The sequence below is a fragment of the Ambystoma mexicanum genome, chromosome 1q, assembly GCF_040938575.1.
Source record: "Ambystoma mexicanum isolate Mex_15411 chromosome 1q, UKY_AmexF1_1, whole genome shotgun sequence".
NCBI classification, from domain to species: Eukaryota; Metazoa; Chordata; class Amphibia; order Caudata; family Ambystomatidae; genus Ambystoma; species Ambystoma mexicanum.
The window spans coordinates 1,523,942,599-1,523,961,728 of NC_090922.1; the positions used below are offsets into that span (position 1 = coordinate 1,523,942,599).

Sequence of the window (19,130 nt, forward strand, 5' to 3'; positions counted from 1 at the left end):
CTGTGCTATCTAAGTAGTGCCTCATCTCCATAGACTCTGCCCCATTGACTTTGACTGTCCTGGCTCCCTGCAAACTCTTCTAGTCAATTTGACTTTGCTACTTACTGCCCTCATAGGTGATAACTTGGTTGTTAACTATTATTGCTGGGAAAGGTTTTTTATCTAGACTTCATTGGAAGCGTTAAATGCTCACATGCTCTGAGAACCTGGTTAACTTTTTTCCTTCCCTTAACCTTTCCTTTCTACAAACCTCAGAATCTACAAAGCATACTAGTGATATATAAATGCCACTACTGCCTTAGTTAGTGAAGTCACCCCCGGGTGTAGGAAGTATGTAAGAAGCATCTTTAAAGAGTATCTTCTAGCTTTGTGTTGATTCTGGAGAAGTATTTTGCAGTATATTTTATTCTTACACATATTGCCCTTTTTTAAAGAATGCTTATTTAGAAACGACTGTCAAATAATTATTTATAACAAAAACCTTGAGTTTAAGTGCTACTTGGATACTTGTGTTGGTGGGTTTCATTGCTACAGCTCTACAGCTCACGTTTACCCCTCTTGCGATTAAGTCTGGCTGCTCAGTCACTCTACCAACTGGTGTAGTACAAGCCTGTGCCAAAATGTAGGTTACCTTACCAAGAGGACAAGGGTTGTGTAGTCTCCCACAGGGTTACTACATCAATTCTTACCTACCACCCGAGGACTCCACCTCTGAGCCTGGCTTGCCGTTTCAGTGGGGACTAGGAGCAAGGCTTTATTTCCTGATCACCACATTGCTGCAATGGTATGCAGTCTTCTAGAATTCTGTGTTGTATTGTATTTGGTGTTTATATCGTGCTTACTTCTGGACTTCTCCTGCTCGTAAGCACCTGACTGAGGTCTAAACATTTGTTCTGCAGGTAAGTGCGTTGCCACTGAGGTGTTCACCCGGCCGTGCAAACATCTCCCACTCACCAGTGTGTTTCACAAAGTGCTTAGGAGGGTGACCTGCGCAGGGAAAATGACCAGAGTACCTTTGGGGGCTGTTAGGGAAGATTATCTGACGTCTACTTGCAGGTGAGACTTCATAAGACTATCCCTTGGTATTACAGGGCACAACTCTTGGTGCAAGTCTGTACTACCCAAAGGTTTGGTAGAGTGGCAGAGCAGCCAGGCTTATCTTATGAAGAGGATGTGCGCTGTAGGCACAGAGAACCCAGTAAATACATTAGTCCAAAGAGACACTTGCACACTGAAAGTTAGAGTAAAATATACATTTACTTTATATACACAAGGCAAGGTAAGTAAATACTCTCTTAGACTAACCAACATATAATAGAAGCCAATAGCAACACTTTTTCAGGAGACTGCTTAAATAGTAGTGGCTTGCGCCCACAATTGTTACAGAGAAATAACAGTAATGACAGCTCCACTGTTTAAATAATAGCAGTTGGCGCAAACAATTGTTACAATAATAGATGTATGTGGGAGGAAAAGGGGTTATTCCTCACTAATACCAGCAATTTCTACTTTGACAACACTTTTTAAGGTTTCGAGTACTTTAGAAGTCCAATCCCTAACTTAGTTAAGAGTTCTCCAAAGTAGTTTGAGGAGGATTGCAAAAGTCATGTAACAGCAGAAGAGGCAAACGTTCAAGTTACTTTCAAGTGAAATGCTGTAGTGGAATAAAATGTTAGTAGGGACATGGGGAATCCTTTCCAATCACTGCATTCACTGCACAAGCTGTCAAGCTTGGGCAAAGGATATGGGTGAACACCCAGACACCTAGTATCGGACTCCAGTCACACTGGTGTGACAATTTGGCTTGAGGTAAGTACTAACTTTAGCCCCACGGTACCTTAAGTGATTTGAAGAAAATGCAGCATCCTTCTTTCCAGAGTAGAAGCGACAGACCCGGGGTCCTGATTCCTTGGTCGTGGTGACGAAAGGCAGGACCCTGGAAGGGATGTCGCAGCAGCAGTCATGAGAAAGGACCCTCATCAAGACTTTCTTCGATCTGTCAGTCTGCGGTTTTGACACCTTTTTATCAGCTCCAGCAATGAACGGTTTTCGCCAAGTCGACCCACCTAGATTCTGCATTCTGATGAGGGGACTTTGAGAAGTGGGATTGGGTTTCTGGAGGTCCAACTGGAGCTCGCCAAAGTCCTGGGAGGATTTGTGCACTGGAAGACTATGCACTGCAATTGGGTCCTCTTATATTTGCGATATGCAGCCCTGGAAGGACACGCAGGTCGGGCGATGGCTCGAGCTGCAGTTCATCTTATGGCTAGTTAGTCCCACCAGCCTGAGGGAAGGAGTCGTCTTCGAAGCTCCTCTGTCAATAAGAAAACAGGGTCCGAACAGCAGTGGTCTATGCATGGAAGGGTCTGCTGGCATCTCTGGTTGTCTTCAGCTTCAGACCTTCTTTTCCAATGGTCGACTTGCCTTCTTCCTCAGGAACCTCACCTTTTTATTAGGATTTCCCATTCACTCTGCAAACTCTCTGCAGTTTACAGAAAAGGCGGGTGGCTGTCCTCAGGACAGCCAGTCCCCCAGTGGGAACCTGTTCTATTCAGGCACTCCAGCAGACAAGGGACAGGAGTTTTGGGCTCCTCCCTTGCTTCCTGCAGACACACTGAAGCCTAAGCGGGGACACAGAGAACATAGGTGACACTTTTGTGCATAAGAGATATGGAGGAAAGCATGATTGCATACAATCAGGTAAAACAAAGAGCAAAGTTCCCATAGTTAGATCAGTAAGAATGAATGAGGGAAAAACATCTTCCCTCACTCAGCAGAACAAGGAAAGGTTCCAGAAGTCCAGCAAAAAGTGCTGGGGATCTCACTAGGAGAGGGCATTAAGCATAAACCTGATGGGGAGATTCTAACGGAGGCATCCTGACCTGATTGTCTTGGTGACCCGGGTACATTGCCAGTGAAGTCCTAGATAGGAACCTGCATGAGGGGCAGCGTCAAAAGAAGCCAATGACCCTCATAAGGCAATGTCCTGGTGCTTGCTGAGTCATGAATATGGATTTAGACCAAACCTTGGTACCACGAACCCGTTCAGACTGTGATTACTTTCACTGCATCGCACTGTCATCACCAGTGGGGTGACCAGGGTGCTAGATTCTGCCCCAAGCTATCGTATCACGGGTTAGGAGGTAGTATGAGGGGGAATCTCCTGGTCTCCCCTACTTGGCGCCTCTCTCAAGTCGGGGGACTGTCAAATGGTGTGAACTAGGTATGGTCTCCCGCCAAGCAGTTCGGCCAATACACCTGTGAAGCTGAGATCATATGGGATAATTAAGGATCTTCCCAACCTCGAAGGACAGTTCTTTAGTTTCCATTAAAACTGGTGATTCTTGGGCTACTGCCACTTAAGAAAGCAAAATCTATCCTTCTGATAGCAAAGGCATTCACATGGGACAGCCAACATAAGAAACCCATAAGAAGGCCTCTCTTAATGTTACCGAGAGCTCCCTTTAAAGACCCAGAGAGGCTTTCCCTGAGACTTGCATTCCCGCGAGTTAGACCGCTTTCCCTGAGACTTGCATTCCCGCGAGTTAGACCGCTTTCCCTGAGACTTGCATTCCCGCGAGTTAGACCGCTTTCCCTGAGACTTGCATTCCCGCGAGTTAGACCGCTTTCCCTGAGACTTGCATTCCCGCGAGTTAGACCGCTTTCCCAATCCATTGTTTACCGGCAGCATTTCCACTCAAAATTTCCGTTTTTTCACTTGTGAATGAAACAAAGTTGTAATTTGAGGACACAGATGTTCCTTCAACACACATAAATAACTGACGCACTTAAAAAAATGATTTACCAGCCCCTTTACTATACGATGAGCAGTCATTGTCCTTGTACAACTCCCAGGCAGTGTTGAGAGAGTGAAATGCATTGCAAGATGGTGAACAGGCTAGCTCAAGCCTCTACACTGCATAATAGACTCTGGTCTACCAAATCTAGGCCAACTATCGCAGCCTTTATCTAATTCCAGAACACTGGTGCATACCCTCATAGCAGGGTAACATAGCCCCATTAAAATGGCACCCAGTGATTTAATTGCTGGAAATAAACATGATGGAGAGAGCAATATTTTTTTAAGCCACTATCCAACACTTTCCTCAAATATTTTGGGACTCAAGTTTGTTTATATAATTGCACTAGTCCTAAAATATGTTGGGAAGGGTGTATAGTGGGTTACAAAAACATAATTTCCCCCGCAATGTTTATTTTCAGTGATAAAACCCATTACAACCAAAGGGGTCAATCTGTTATTACAGGTGTGCAGAGCAGGTGACTGGAGAGAGGAGACTTTGGAGAAGGTTGTAGGAGCAAGCAAGAGGTTCATCAAAACTCAAGAGACTGGAGGAAAGGTGCAGGAGGCTGGGAAATATTGAAACCTGTGAGCTGGAAGAGAGACTCGGAATACCAGACCAAGGAGTCTAGAGAGTAAGAGGTAATGATTGGCAAATGGCAGCTAAAGGGAATCTATTTGAGAAAGATGGTGATTCCCCCAGGGGTGAAGAAGGTACCCACATGGCTGGAAAGGTTGAGAAAGTTCTTGAAGCCATTAATCTTGAAAGTAGAGGGGAAGAGGGCACTGCCCAAGTGGGGAAGAAGGTGCTGAGAGTGGTAAAAAAGCTAACGGAGACCTAGAAATCATCAAATGTAAATGATTGTTAGGCAGAATCCTGTGCAGTTCCCTTGGGGAACACTGCAAAAAGATTAAGACTACAGGAGTAAGCAGTAAACCCAATTGGTAGCAGTCTGCACCACCCAGATTTACCTGGTAGCTGTGGCTGAGCAGTCAGACTTCTCTCAAGAAGAGTAGGGCAGTATGCAGAGTATACACAATAGGGCCAAAACACAGTAGAGCAAACGAACACTGACCAGAGCTTTGTATATAATTTATTTAAAACACACTTTATGGCATATACTAGCACTCTCAATAGAAAGCAAGTTAAAACACAGTCGGGTGAAGTATACACATCTGCCTTAATTTTTTTTTTTTTTTTTTTTTTTTTAACATAGTTTATTATTAAACTTTTTGTTATGACACATCATGATTTACAAAACAATTCCATTACAGCCTCAAGAAGCCCACCCCTCCCTTCACATGATCTTTACAGTTGAATGGCATCGAGGAAGTTTATCACTGAGGATATTAGGTGAATTGAGCTCCCACTCAGTATTCGGTACCACCAATCCTCCATGTTCTCATTTCTCGGGGCGTATTTGATCAGGTGTACAGATCTTAGGGATCGAAGTTTGGGGCAGGCGACTAACAAGTGTTTTACTGTTTCGATGTCCTCGTTACAGAATCGGCACCGATTGTCTCTGGTCTCTGCGTCTTTTCTTATTAGTAGGATGTCCTTAGTTCTTATCGCGTTCATTCTCATTTTCAGAAACCGATCACGGTGATGCCTCGAAGGAAACTGTGACAGGTACTTTGGCATCTTGTTCATTTTATTAGCAGTCGGCCCAAGTTTGGGTGCAGCTGTCTGGCTTTCCAGTCTTGCTATGTTACCTGCCCATGACCATTCTTTTAGTTTTCTTTTGGCTACTTGTGGCCACTTTAGCAGCATTTCTTCAGATATCTTTGCGGCTATCATAATGTCAAATGCCTTCTTATACCATTTCCTGTATGCGTCTCCGGCAAATCTCATGTCTTTGACTGCTAAGATTTCATATGCGGGTTCTTTATTTGTTAGTAGCGTCTTTCTCAATAGTGCCAGGGATTTCCATAACACGGTTGTATACAGGTCAACCAAGGCTAGTTCTTGTCTTATAACGGTAATTGAAAGGCAGTTTGGTAGCCTTAGTACTCTTTTCCAAAAGTGGCCCTCCATTTTCGCCCAGATTTTATGATCAAGGTTCCATCCAGATTCGGCTCCGTAAGTAATAGATGGAATGACTTTTTGCAAGTAAAACAACCGGATCGGTATCAAGGAGAATTTTCCATAAAGGTTGTGAATTCGCAAGCCCTGTACTGCCAGGATCTTTATCCGGAGCTCCATATCACGGACCCAACTCTTCTCACATATCGAGGTATTAACCATGATGCCCAAATATCTGATTTCTGTGACTTCTTCGATTGGATGTATTCCGACTCTCCATCTAAATGGGTGTTTCTTCTCTCCTTTATGAGACCCGACTCTCATGATTTTGGTTTTTGCAGTGTTTATTTTCAGGTTGTTGGTCGACATATATTGATGTAACTTTTGAAGGAGTCGTTGCAAGCCGATCTGCGTAGTATCGACCAATACAAGATCGTCTGCATATGTCATGCAATTTATTTGTGTCCCATTTATTTTAGGAGGAAAGCATCTGACATCGGCTAGGGCGGTGGGAATGTCGGTAATGAAGAGCTTGAATAAACAAGCAGCAATCGGGCAACCCTGCTTTACTCCTCTTTTAGTTTTCATTCTTTCAGATAACTGGCCAGCTTCGTTCAACCTTATTTGAATTGTTGTTGCCGTATGGAGTGCTATGATTGGTTGCAGGATGTCTTGGGGACAATTCCAGTTGTCTAGTTTCTCCCACAGTAATTCTCGATCGATACAGTCAAAAGCCTGCTGAAGATCTATGAATGCAAGGAATAAGTTCGTTTTTCTTGCCAGAGCATTTATTTTTAAGATGTTAAGCAATGTTAAATTCATTTCTGTTCCCACACCTTTCGTAAAACCTGTTTGTCTGTTGTCTGTGATTCCAGTTGCATTTGACCACTTTGTTAATTTTTTTTGAAGAAAGTTTGCAAACACCTTGCCAATTGTGTCCAACAAGGCGATGGGGCGATAATTAGCTGGATTGGCCCGATCACCCTTCTTGAAGATTGGGACAATTATCGCTGTTGTCCAATTTGCAGGAATTGTTCTCGTCACTGCAATGTTAGCGAATAGTATCTCGATGAGTTTCGACCATGCCAGTTTATTTTCTTTAAGCATCACATTTGTGATGCCGTCCGGTCCTGCAGCACGCGAGTTATTCAACTTCTCAATTGCAGTGGCTATGTCATCTGCAGATTCACAGCAGTCCCACTTTACAGCCGGTGATACAAGGTGATTTGGTTCAGTTTTAACGTCTCCTAAGAAGACTTTGTTGAAGTGTTGGTTCCAGGCGACTTCAGTCACCACGTTTGCCATCCTGATGGCTTGATTAGTTGAACATTTGTTAAGTATCTGCCAGATGTCTCTACATTTATGTGATTTCACCAGGCTCAACATTGCTTCACCGCGTTCTTGGTCCCGCTGGAACTTGAAAGCTTTCACCCAGTTGCGGTAAGCTTGTCGTCGTTTTTGTATCAGGTTGCCCATATTCGGACCGCCGTGCGATTTCAACTGGCGAATTTCACTGTTAGCCTTCTTTTTTTCATTATTTAGCTTTGTGCTCCATGTATGAGTATGCGTTTTAACAGAGTTTGTCTTCCATAACGCCCTGTCTTGACGGCAGGGTAGAAGTGCCACATAGTCTGTGTTGCTACTCAACGCATTCTTTGCTTCCTCCAATTCATTCGTGATGATGGAAATCTGGCGGGACGATATTCGTAATCTGTTTTTCCCGTTGTTTACTTCAAGAGTAGAAGTTAATTGCTGCGTCATGCATCCAGAGGTTATATTCATATTCATCACCATTATCTCGTGATCGCTATTTTTTGTTGGTGTTACGTGCATATCTTTTATTAGGTCCCATGAATGTTTGGACACCCAGATATAGTCTAGTGTTTTTGCAAAACCCAAGTTATGCCACGTATTATTTTGTGGTATGTCGCCCGCCACTTGTCCATTTATCATGTCGCAGTCGTAAATCTCCATGATGTTGTCCCATTGAGATCGCCTAGTTTGATTTTGTTGACATTGCGTACTCATTCGATTCAATCGACCACCATTCAGATCAAACCATGACAAATTCATATCGCCGCATATGATGACCATAAGGTTGCTTATTTCCTGCAGATTTTTGTTCAGGATTGCGGTTATTGCAGCTATAAAGTTTTTAGTCTTGATCATCACCGGGTTCCAGTATACATTAACTATTAGAATATTCTGGTGTTGCCGTGGACCGCGAACTTTATGTTCAATTAGCGTGCTTTGGATGAATAAGTTAGGGTTATCGCTTTTTTTCACCTCCCAGTTGTGGCCAATTTTGATCATAGTTATTAGACCTGAAAAAGGCCGTCCTAATGCATTCTTCCCTGCTGGATTTAGCAGGGTCACGTAGCCATCTTTCACCGGGGGGGTCCTTAGCCACGTTTCTTGTAGGCAAATTATCAGGTTATTTTCCAATTCAATCGGAAATTCATCAAACAGATGTCGAAATCCTCTTGTGTTCCATGAGATCAGGGAAGACACTGTCTGTTCCTTGACGGCCGATAGCTAATGATTTAACACGTTATGCCTGATTTGACTTCCATAATGATTTGAATTAGGGGCTGTTTTCGAGTGATTTTTTAATTCGAATTTTTTCTTTTCAAATGTGAGTGATCTGAATTCATGCCTACGGCTAGACTTTCCCTCGTTTTTGCTTGCAACCCATTCAGGTTTGGGCTTAGGTTCGCTGACGTCAAAGCCGAGCTGCAGTAGATCGTCTTTTGCTGCCAAGATGACTTTTCGGACAGCGTTGGACTTTATATGTAAGTAAACTCGGTCCTCATGGTCTTCCGATATGTATTCAATGATTGCTATGTCATCAGAGGACACTGTTCTTAGAGCAGGCACCGAGTGTAGGAGGCGCATGACATTTCTTCTATTCAAGTTTACCTCAGAATCGTCATTGAGGATGTTGATAATAGCAATTTTGGCATTTTTATCCATTTGAGTCTCTTTGGTCTCGTTGTAGTCCTTTTTTAGTTCGTTTGCTCGCTGCCCAGCTGTTAGTTTTGGATTTGGACTCCTTATTTTGTTTATACGGCCCTGATGTACCAGACTTGGCCTGTCATCCTTCAGGGATTTGTGGAGGAGCTTGGCATTCGTGTTTGCTATCTTGTGACCGTGTATGGAAGATTGGGTTTTCTTTTTTGCCAGAGCCATCTCATTTTGAGCAGGAATCTTCTTTGCGACCCATGGATTTGTTAGCGGCGAGTCCACATCAGAAATATTCACGTTCGAGGCAGAGCTACTCATGGTGCTATTCAAGGCACTTTTCTGTGTTTGCTCTGTGTCGTCATCATATGAGTACGTGGATAAATCACATAGGTCGATTGATACTGATCCTGTTGTGGTTGCCTGTTCGTCGGAGTCGAGTCTTTGACGTTTGTTAGGGTTTGCCTTTGCTTCTGCGGCTACTGGCACAGCCTTGTCCGTCCTTTTTGTGCCTTTGGAGGTCTGTGGGGGAGTTCCCGTTGTGTTCCTCGAGAAGAAGTTCAGCTTTGGTGGAGTCGTCAGATTGCGTATAAATTTCTTTGAACTGCTGGTTTGAGGACGAGCCGCACAGTGCTTTCGCTTTTCGGTCTGTTTTTTCGGGTGATTCGTTGTCGATCGGGTTTTTTGTCCGTTGGACGGAATCCCTTTGGCCTTGTTTAGATATAGGGCAGGCCCGTCAAAAATGCCAAAGGTCACTTTTTTGTTGTTGCATGCACCTGGGTCGAGATTTTTTGGATTGTTATCAACAGAAGGACGTTCTACCTCACTTGAAGATGTCGACGGCTTCTCTGCTGGATTCGCCGATAACCCTCCAGTGGGGTCAACGGCAATCACGACTGTGGGCAGAATTGGAGCGACTGACAAGGAGCGGCCTATCTCGCCCTCGTTTGTTTGGATCGCAAGTACAGAGGCAGGGGGCCCTGTCTTAGCGATTTCACTCATGATCGCCTCCTCTGGTTCATTTACCTTCATTGGACTACTAGTCGGGCCATCGCTGTGCCTGCATTGCTGTTGCAGGGAGGAGGTTTGCTTTAGACATGCCGTAGCTGCTACCACTAACGCTTTAACATCTGACGTGTCCTTGGTCCTGATTTCATGTAGTTGCAATTGCATTGACTGCAAGGCGAGTTTGTCAGTGTCAAGTTTGTTTTGAAGCTGGGCAATGGTTTGATCCTGGTTGGCTAGTATTTCCATAATATGCTGGAGCATCCCTCCATTCGATTGTATGGCTTCATGTATATTTTCGTATAATTTGGTAAAGGGAATGAGGGCAACTGATGTTGCGGCTAACACATTGTTGTGTATTTGTAGTGCCGCTGCAGCCGATAGATTGGACTTGAGGGCTGCCGCCATGTCTTTTGTTGTCTCCATGTCGTTCTGTTGGTTTTGATTTTCCCTCGTCTTATTAGAATTTGCATCCAAACTCATGGAATCGAACATCTTACTTGTCGTGTGAGACAATAAAGCCTGATGCATTGGAGTTGAGTGAGTTGACAGCGGTCTCGACTTTTCTTTGGGCGATTTCGCTGGCCAGTGGGACCTGCCAGCTACCGTTGTCGATAGAGAGCCACTACAGGGCAGATTTGCTTCGACAATGTCCTTTGGCACCACTTTGTTCGACTCGAGTCCTGAATTTTTGTGGACCTGTTCCTGGTCCATACTCGTCTCACTCAGGTCGATCGAATCTGGGTTGGAGGTCGACTTGTCGGTCTGGTCGGAGTTGGGTCTTGTAATACTGGCTGACAGACGTTGCTTCATTTGCTCAAAGTCAGCTCTCAGGCGTTCAGCCAATCTTGCTTCACGTCCAGCAAGGTCTAGTAAATGACCCGATTCACTGGGCCTCGAATGTTGGCAGTTGGAGCTGCCGAAGTCAGGAGCTTTGCGTCCGCTATTTGCTGTGCACGTCTTTAGTGCACTCTGATTCGCACTTCGTGATGGGGACGTGCTGCTCCATCTCATCTTATTTGCTTCAGTTTCCGGTAACGGAGGCCGCTGATGTGATACCGTGGCATTTGTATGATAGCCTAATTTCAAATTGTCCTCATCATTTGCCTCATTTGCCTCACTGGATGGCTCTGCCATGGTGTTTGAGTCGTCGGATTTCGCGGGTGGATACAAGAATCTAAGCTTTTTAGACTCATTTTGTTCTAACGGCACTTCAAGTTCCATCAATTCGGAGTCAGTGACGTCAAAAGGCGATTGAAACATCGCAGTATTTATCTCAATCACCGGCTCAGCGGTTGGTTCAGCGCGGGCGAGCTTGGCTGTCGAGCCGCCTGTCTTGAGGCACTCATCTTGTACCCGGCTAAGCTCTAGACTCGAAGTTCCTGGGTCCAATGTAGTCTGTGGTCTACAATTTCCATGGTCCATTATAGGACCTCTACATAAGGAGTTGATCACCTTGGGGCATGCAAAGGTAGGCGAGACAATCGCACTACTGCAGGGCACGTGTGACGGGGCTAGGATGGAAGGCATGGACACCGTTAACACGTTTTCCATGTCGGACGTCGTTTGCCTCTCTCTGCTCTGCTTGCACTGAGTCCCCCAGTCATATCCGGCTAGTGAACTCACAGGCGGTGGGGTAGTGCTATGGCTGATATTTCCGGTAGTTACCACCGGGTCCATCGGTGCAGGGTTAGGCACGGCTTCACCGCAGTGGCTATTGCTCACGGTAGCTGCTTCAGGGGCAGATACAGGGGTGGTAGCTATGTGTTCGGACCTTGCTCTGGGGAGAAGCGTTTGCCTGACCATTGCACGCGTCAGGGGGCCGGTTTCAGCCATCCAAGAAGATAATAAGGGATAGTGAATTAACTTCACTTACCGTCTCGTGGCCGTCAGCCAAGCCACCCACCTCAGCCAGCCTCTGTTCAGCCGCGGACTGCCGCAGACTGAACTCTGCCCGAACTCCGCGCGCGCTCCGCGCTCGAGATGGGTTTTTATAGTCAGTTGGACTTTCTTTTTCCTTAAAGGAATAGGTTGGATCCCGGAAAGACACAGTCGCTGCAGCTCCTCACACCACACTCCGCCAGGGACTGCCGCAGACTGAACTCTGCCCGAACTGCCTTAATAGTTATCAGACAAGTCAGGGTTCAAACACTACTATTTGTTAGAACAGATGTGAGCGCTTAACCAAGATGGCACTCTGATAATGTAGCTAAAGGGAGAGAAAAGGGGAGAGCAGAAGGATAAAACAGTTCCCAACACTTCAGAGCAAGGGGAGAAAGGCAGGTTATACTGTACAGCCAAAGTTCATAGGCCAGGCCCACTATAAATGGAGCAAAGCGAAATGTGCCCAGGATCACACGGTTTAAAGTGCACTGAAAGTCTTTGCAGAGTGTTCAAAAGAAGTTGCAGTGATTCAAAAGATATAGTTAGAAGGCCTGGAGCCAACCCAGTTTAGAAGCCAATGATTTAAGGGTCACCTTTAGCAATCTGTAGAAAGGGAGGCCAGGCAGAACACAGTACCTTAAAGCGAAGGGAAGCTCCAGTGGGGGCAGTTATTCCTGGCAGTGGTTGAAGTTTGTGGTTCCGACCAGGGGAAGAGAAGATCTCGTCGAGGAGGAAACGGAGAGTCGTTGCACTGCATAGGGATGAAGCCAGCCGCGGAGTTCCCGATTAAAAGGTGCGGTCCTTTTTATTCACGGTCAAAAGTGGTGAGCTTGGCTATCCGGCCACCGGGGTACTTGGCACGGGCGATTCAACCAAGAGACGTCTTTGGAAAGCGAAAAGGACAAACTGGTTGATCTCACCAGCTCACGGGAAGAAGACTCGTCCAGCAGAAGATCTTCTCTTGTCGTCAGGAAAGTGGTGAGGTAGTTGCAGCAGGGCTTCACCGGTGGTGTCGTCGTTGCAGATGGCTCAGCTTCTTCCCTCTTCGATTCTTAGGTCCTGTGGCAACTTCTGAAGTTCCAGTCCCAAAGGCCCTGCTTTAATGCAGAAAAACCCCATTCATCAGCCTAGCTGTCAATCACACATGCTAAGTGGTGAGCCGGGCGGCTCATCACTGGACCAATTAGAGTAGAGTACGACTTGGGTTGCTAAGGCAATGCTGTCCACCCCCCTCCACCCTTCCTGTGGAATTCAGACAGAGTGGCACCATTTGGAGGGCTTCTGTGGAGAAGCATGCCAAAATAGTAGAACAAAGGGCTCGACCGTGGTCAGAGTTACAGACGGACAAAAATGCCATTTTAGAATCAAGTTCTGGCAAAAAGACACAACCAGTGATTTAATATTAAATAAATAAACCGGCGGTATCTTTAACATTGCACCAAAAAGTGGTGCGTTTAAAATCAATGGGAGAATCCCATAGAGAATATTCTGGTGGAATATTTCGTGTGGTAACCACTGCCACCAGCCAGAAACTCGACAAGGGGGGGACGGGACAGTGCCCCCTCGAAAACAGACCCAGGGGCAATCGAATTACCCCTTACCAGTACTTCCACAATATGATGGTTTGTACTGGTTCTGTTCACAATTTTGGACTAGTAAAGCCAATGGTGACTTTACATGCCCTGGAAGACAGTAGTCAGTCCCAGGGTATGGAGTCAGTTTGGGGGTCACTGTAAGTAAAAAGAAACCCCATAGCCCATAAGCACATAACAAGTCAAAGACATACCTCAAATCATGTCTAAGAGTGGGAGTAAAAGAGTCCCACTCTTAGCAGGAGAAAAAAACAAACCCCCCAAAAAATCCAGCAAAGCTGCTGGGGGACTCACTAGGTTTGGGGAATTAGTCTTATAAGAGAATTCTCCCTAACAATTATAGCACAGGAAAGTACTGGCGAAACTAATGAAATAAGTCGATGAGCGGCGAAAGTAACCAAAGGGGTGAACAAGGTGGCAGAAAGAAGAGAGCCTTGGGAAGTAGTAGCAGTAACAACTAGCATGCTGGAGAAGGTTGGAGAGAGAAGAGTGATTGAGAGAAAAGTACTCCTAGTGCCCAAATGAGTTAGGGGACCGGTCTGATCTGGAGGGTATTTTGAATAGTTCCCAAATTGGTGAATGAGGTGGGACAGAATGCTGAGATTTTGAAATGAGGACTGAGGGGCAGGAACATTGCTCGAAGGTAAGGGAGGGGCAGTGGAGAGAAGAGTATAAGGATCAATGATGGTTATGAAGGAGAGAACTGAAAGAGAGGAAATTCACACATTAAACCATGAAGTCCAAAGTGGTGAAGCCTAGCTGGCAGATGACGAAGGAACTGAATAAATGAGCGGGAGTTTAGAAGGAAGTAGGCAGATGGCATCATCTTCTGAGACATGGGACTGTGATCTTTGGAAGAGGATCTCTGTAGGCAGAGCAGTTGGCCACCATCTCATCCTGCCAAACTCCCCATGTCCAAACCCAGTCCAGTGGGTGGTGCCATGCTCGTTACCCAGACAGCTTAGTCCTTTCCTACGGGAGACTCACGATTCCAGTAAGTGTCACATGGCACATAACAGACAGTTCAAATGTCTTTTTCTTTGTAGGTCATAGGGCCAAACCTGCATCTCTCGTCTTGCAACGTCCCGTCGCCCTAATCTAAGCATCTATAACCTCTGCTTAGTGATACCGAATGTTGACCCCCGACCCCACTTTCTAAGCCCGTCTTCTAATGGTGACTCCCTAAATGCAGGCTATCCAAACTCCCCCGAGAAATACTAACTCCCCTTACTATTTTTCTAATGGGTTTTGGATAGTACCTTACACTAACTGTTGGTGTCAGGCTGAGTCACTCACGCCCGTGCTCCCCTCTCTTCTACTGACCCTGTCCTCCGAGCTTTCAATGTTCGTAGTCTTCTCTTCTACCCTATGATGTTGCTTCTCCTCCCACTCCACTATACTACTCTCTCCACTATTACTTCCCTACTCCAGACTATCCTGCTGCTAACTGCTTCCTCCTGCTGTTTGCCTTTCAGTACTACCCTCCTTGCACTGCTACTCCTCTCCCTTCTACCACTACTATTCTTCCTCCTCCTCCTACTATTGCTCTCTTTGCACCACTCCCTCCCCGCATTCCTACTCTCGCTACTCTCACACCACAACTGAGGCACTCTCCTTTCAACCTGTACCATTCAGTTCATAGTAGCTCCTTATTTTACACACAGGCACGCGTGCACACACACACACACACGTCTTCTCACTGTGTAGTGGCACTTGCTCTCAGCAACCCCTGATCCAAATAATGCCTCCAGAGTCCACGGCTTCTGCCTTCCTTCTGCTGGTCTCTTTGAACTCCACCTCCTATGACCTCACCTGAACAACCCACACTTCCTGTTTTCTGGCCAAGTATTCCTTCCCTTGTGAGGACTAATCATGTATTCCTAACTATTCTGGCCCTTTCATACCTTCCCAGAGTGTGTAAGTGCAGAGAAAAGTTTTAAAAGGGGCTAAGAGCCACCTACATTCTCTGTGCAGGATTGCCACATCGCAAACGTGGTGAACTGGGAGGTCCAGTGTCCTATTTCATGCTTTGGGCCCCGTTCCTGTGGGCCATCTTGGTAAGTTCCAGGAAGGGTGTTCCTGTTCCCCTTGTTCAACCCTGCTGGACTAGGCTGTCCACTGATAATGGCGGCGTATTGTCACCAGTCTGTGCTTTCGCATATGGTCTGTTCTGCCAACTTGCTCACTCCTCTGTGTTTCTCACTCCCTCCCAGCGTGGTGTGCTGTACAGAGTGGGGCAGGAGTTGCTGTTGCTGCTGCTGCTTCGGGTCTGCTACGGTGACAACTCTTTGAGCGCGGTTGCTGCTGGAGTGCTTCTTTCTGCCTAATTTTGATCATCTTGTGTGATTGTCGCTTTGCTTCTTCTGAAACAACAAGGGAGACTGGTGAACATTGACTGAGACCTGGTGTAAGTGGGGATTGCAGAATATCATGCTGATGCAAAGGGGAGGTTCAGAAATTGCTACCCTCTTGCCCTTAGGGTGAGGGCTGGCTCTGGATTTCTACTCTTCCAACCTAGTGTGGAAAGTCACAGAAGAGAAGAAGGAAAGGAGAGATGTCCTTGTGTAGCTGGTTCTTGCCTGAACTCGCCAAGAACCTTGGCAAAGGAAAGTCCTGAACCCAGAGACTGTTACTAGACTTTATCGTGTTACAAAACCTTTTCATGGGAAGGGGAACCCGGCAACCACCTGAGGCTAGACAGGAGCCCTTTTTTGAGTTTTTTCTTTCCTCTGACTTTCACTCAAATCCATTGAATAAGTTCTGACAATTCACTTGTGCTTTATTCTTACCCATATAAGATTTTGCCCCCACACTATGTTTTGAAATAAATAATCATACCTTTTCTGTGTTAGTCTGCTCCTTTGATCCCGGACACAGGTTTTGCGCAGCTTATACATTTGCCATGTTCCCCTGACTGTCTGATTCTATTCCTCTAGCCTGCTACACCTTCTGATCCTCTGCCATCTTGTGAAATCGGCATGCTATGCACGCTTCTGACGCTGTCCTGGCGTGCACAGGCAGGTGCACCAAGGGGTGCACTGTTTTGCACCACCTCCTGTAGAGGGGGGGGGGGGGGGGGGGGAGGAGGAGGAGGAGGATGAGGAGGATAATAATAATAATAATAATAACTGGCCAAGTGCTTTCCTTAAATGCATACACATAATTAAGATCTCAACGAGACTGGCAATTTTGACTCTTTAAGCCTAATGATTCAAGTTGCTGATCTCCATCCTGAGCCATTGGATTTGGCACTGGAATACACACACATTTCAAGTGAACCCAGAGAGCAGTCTCTAAGAAGATATGAGCAACCGTTCTTAGTGTTGTTGTGCAGAAGGCCTTTCACATTGGTAGCTTTCCTCATGTATTACGGGTCTTTCTTTCGGGACATCGAGAGCTGTTGATGTAATCAGCCGTTTGAAGATCACGTCTTCATGAGCGTTTTCCAGTTGCACTTGGCGGCAAAGCCTCTGCAGGAGGTTTCCTTCTACTTGTGGGCAGCCCTGATGAGCACTTCTGTGGGGTAATGATTACGCCACTGTGTATCCTTAACATCAGCTCTGAGCCATTGAGCTGTGATTGCTTTATTGTATATTATCAACAGAAAGCCATCACTGATGTCTCCACTACCAGCACCTGACTCCTGATGTCTGCACTTACCTTTTTACTTGCCACCAGCTGGCCGTACTTTTACTTATTGTTTATTTATTCTATTTATCCCATGTACTGCACTGTCCCCTCCCCATTCCCCGCCACACTTTACCATTTCCCCCTTCCCATGCTCTTGCGCAATCTGAATGACATCTGGCCTAGTAGGATTGTTATCTCTTCTTCCCTCTGTTCCCCCTCCCCTGCCTCGTCGCGCCTTGAAACACTTGTGTTTAGGCGCATTATAAATGCCATATATCATATCACCTGTCAGTCCATGGCTTTGCAATTCTTAAACACCACGGTCTCGCGCACAATGATTCGTTATGTTGACAGAACCAGATGCATTTAAATTCTGCTACGTTTGTACGTACCCTTCAATCACGTGTGCAAGATACGTCTGTTTAGAAAGTGACCATCGTGTGCACGCGCTGCCAGATGGTACTCACCTGGAATAGTGGTTTCGAGGCTGTTCAGATTCCTGTGTCCCGCCAAGGAAAAGGCCGGGTGGGGGAATATGGGAGGGGGGGCGTATGAAGATTGAACTGTCGTGCATGAATAGCAGATTGGCAAAGGAATCGGATGTTCTGGTTGGTGCAGAGTTTTCAGGGTGGATCTGGTTCTGGGCACCATCTGCTGATTCTTGTGGGATGTTGTTCACTTTGCACAAGGACCACCTCATGAAGTGCAAAGCCGGTGTTACAGGTGAGCATCTTCTCCTGGTCCTCAGCAGTTTTGCTCTTACAGGAGAGCAGCTTCTCCTGATCCTCAGCAGTGTTGTTCTTACAGGTGAGCAGCTTCTCCTGGTCCTCAGCAGTGTTGTTCTTACAGGTGAGCAGCTTCAGCTTCTCCTGGTCCTCAGCAGTGTTGTTCTGCGTTACACTCTTATTGTTGTCGTGTATGATCGAGCTGCCTTTATTTCTGAGGATACTTTTATGAAACCCCTTAAGTTTTAATTCTGGAGATGTAAATCTAGCTTTTCTTTTCCGTGTCTTTAGGAAAGATGGTGAGCAACATTAAAACCAACATCAAGTCTGCCTCAATGCACCCCTATCAGCGATAAGTTGGGGAGCAGCGTGTAAGCTGCACCCTCCCCATCTACCTGCGGCTTCCAGAGGACGCAGCTGCACTGTGATTTGTGTGTCGAAGACGTGGCTCGCTGATGAAGGATTAGGAACCAGCTCGGGCTCACCCTGGAATCTGCCCAGTACCCCCATCTGTCATCCCAGTAGCTGCCAAGCCTATGATAGGTCGACTGCCTTTTACACCAGCTCGGGGGCATGGGTACCTCTAGACTAGACATAGGCTGAGGGGACATGATATCTCTGTATAGCTTGTCAGCATGGACCAGACCATAGAAAGACACTCCTGGGCTTGGATAGCGCGATACAAGTGGGTAGAGAGGTACCCCGGAGCAGGGGGTTCCTTTATTGCCATCGGGAGGGAGCCTAACCCTGTGCAGAAGGACTTTTATATAAGTGCAGTGTGAGACGCTCCTGTGCAGAATCCCCTGTATCTGACGCTCCACTGCTTGGATATCATCTGTATAAAGTGCATAGACCGATGAGCATCTATAAAGCCTAGAACAGCACCAACCTTTTCAGTGCATTTGCCAACATCTCAGATGTAAATTGTGTATATCCGAGTAAACGTGTGACATGAATTTGCGAATGTGTTCAAAGCCTCTGGTAATTTATTCTTCCCATGGGCAGAGCATTGCATTTTGTACTCTTTCCCCCTCGGATTGGCAACCTTTGCATTCTCGCTACTGATCAGTGTCTGCATGGAGTGATGGTCTAATTGGGCCTAGAAGAGGCAGGACTGGGCGACCACAGCACTCATCCATTTAGAAAGCTGAAGCAGCCGCCGCCCAAAACAAAGCTGAGCACACTAATGCAATAGACATCTTGAGTGAGTGAGCCAAAACAAGTCTATAATGTGTATATTGCTTTAAACCTTGTCTAGGCAAGCACAGCTGAACAATAATATGCAGCCTGCACTGCTACATAGTTTCCATTTTTAGATTCTTGCAGGTTTGAGCATACCTTGTGTAACTATGGCCCCTGCTTAGTGCTGTGAACTGACAATGTCATGGTCTTTGTATACAATAATATGACTGGGCTGGGACCAAGCCTGATTTGAATATGATCGTAACCCTTTTGTAATTGCTCGGCCAGTGGGGAACGATTGTCTGGAGGGTTGCCCAGAGCAATGCCAG

General features: G+C 46.1%; 1 protein-coding gene across 1 annotated transcript in view; it reads left to right on the forward strand.

The window, feature by feature from the left end:
- Positions 1–18,579, forward strand: part of MED8 (mediator complex subunit 8) — a 79,904-nt gene extending 61,325 nt beyond the window's left edge. Inside the window, exon 7 of the mRNA XM_069642435.1 lies at positions 17,911–18,579. Within this exon, the coding sequence (XP_069498536.1) occupies positions 17,911–17,975 (65 nt within the window). The 3' untranslated portion in view covers positions 17,976–18,579. The remainder of the gene's footprint in view (positions 1–17,910) is intronic.
- The last annotated feature ends 551 nt before the right edge of the window (positions 18,580–19,130 follow it).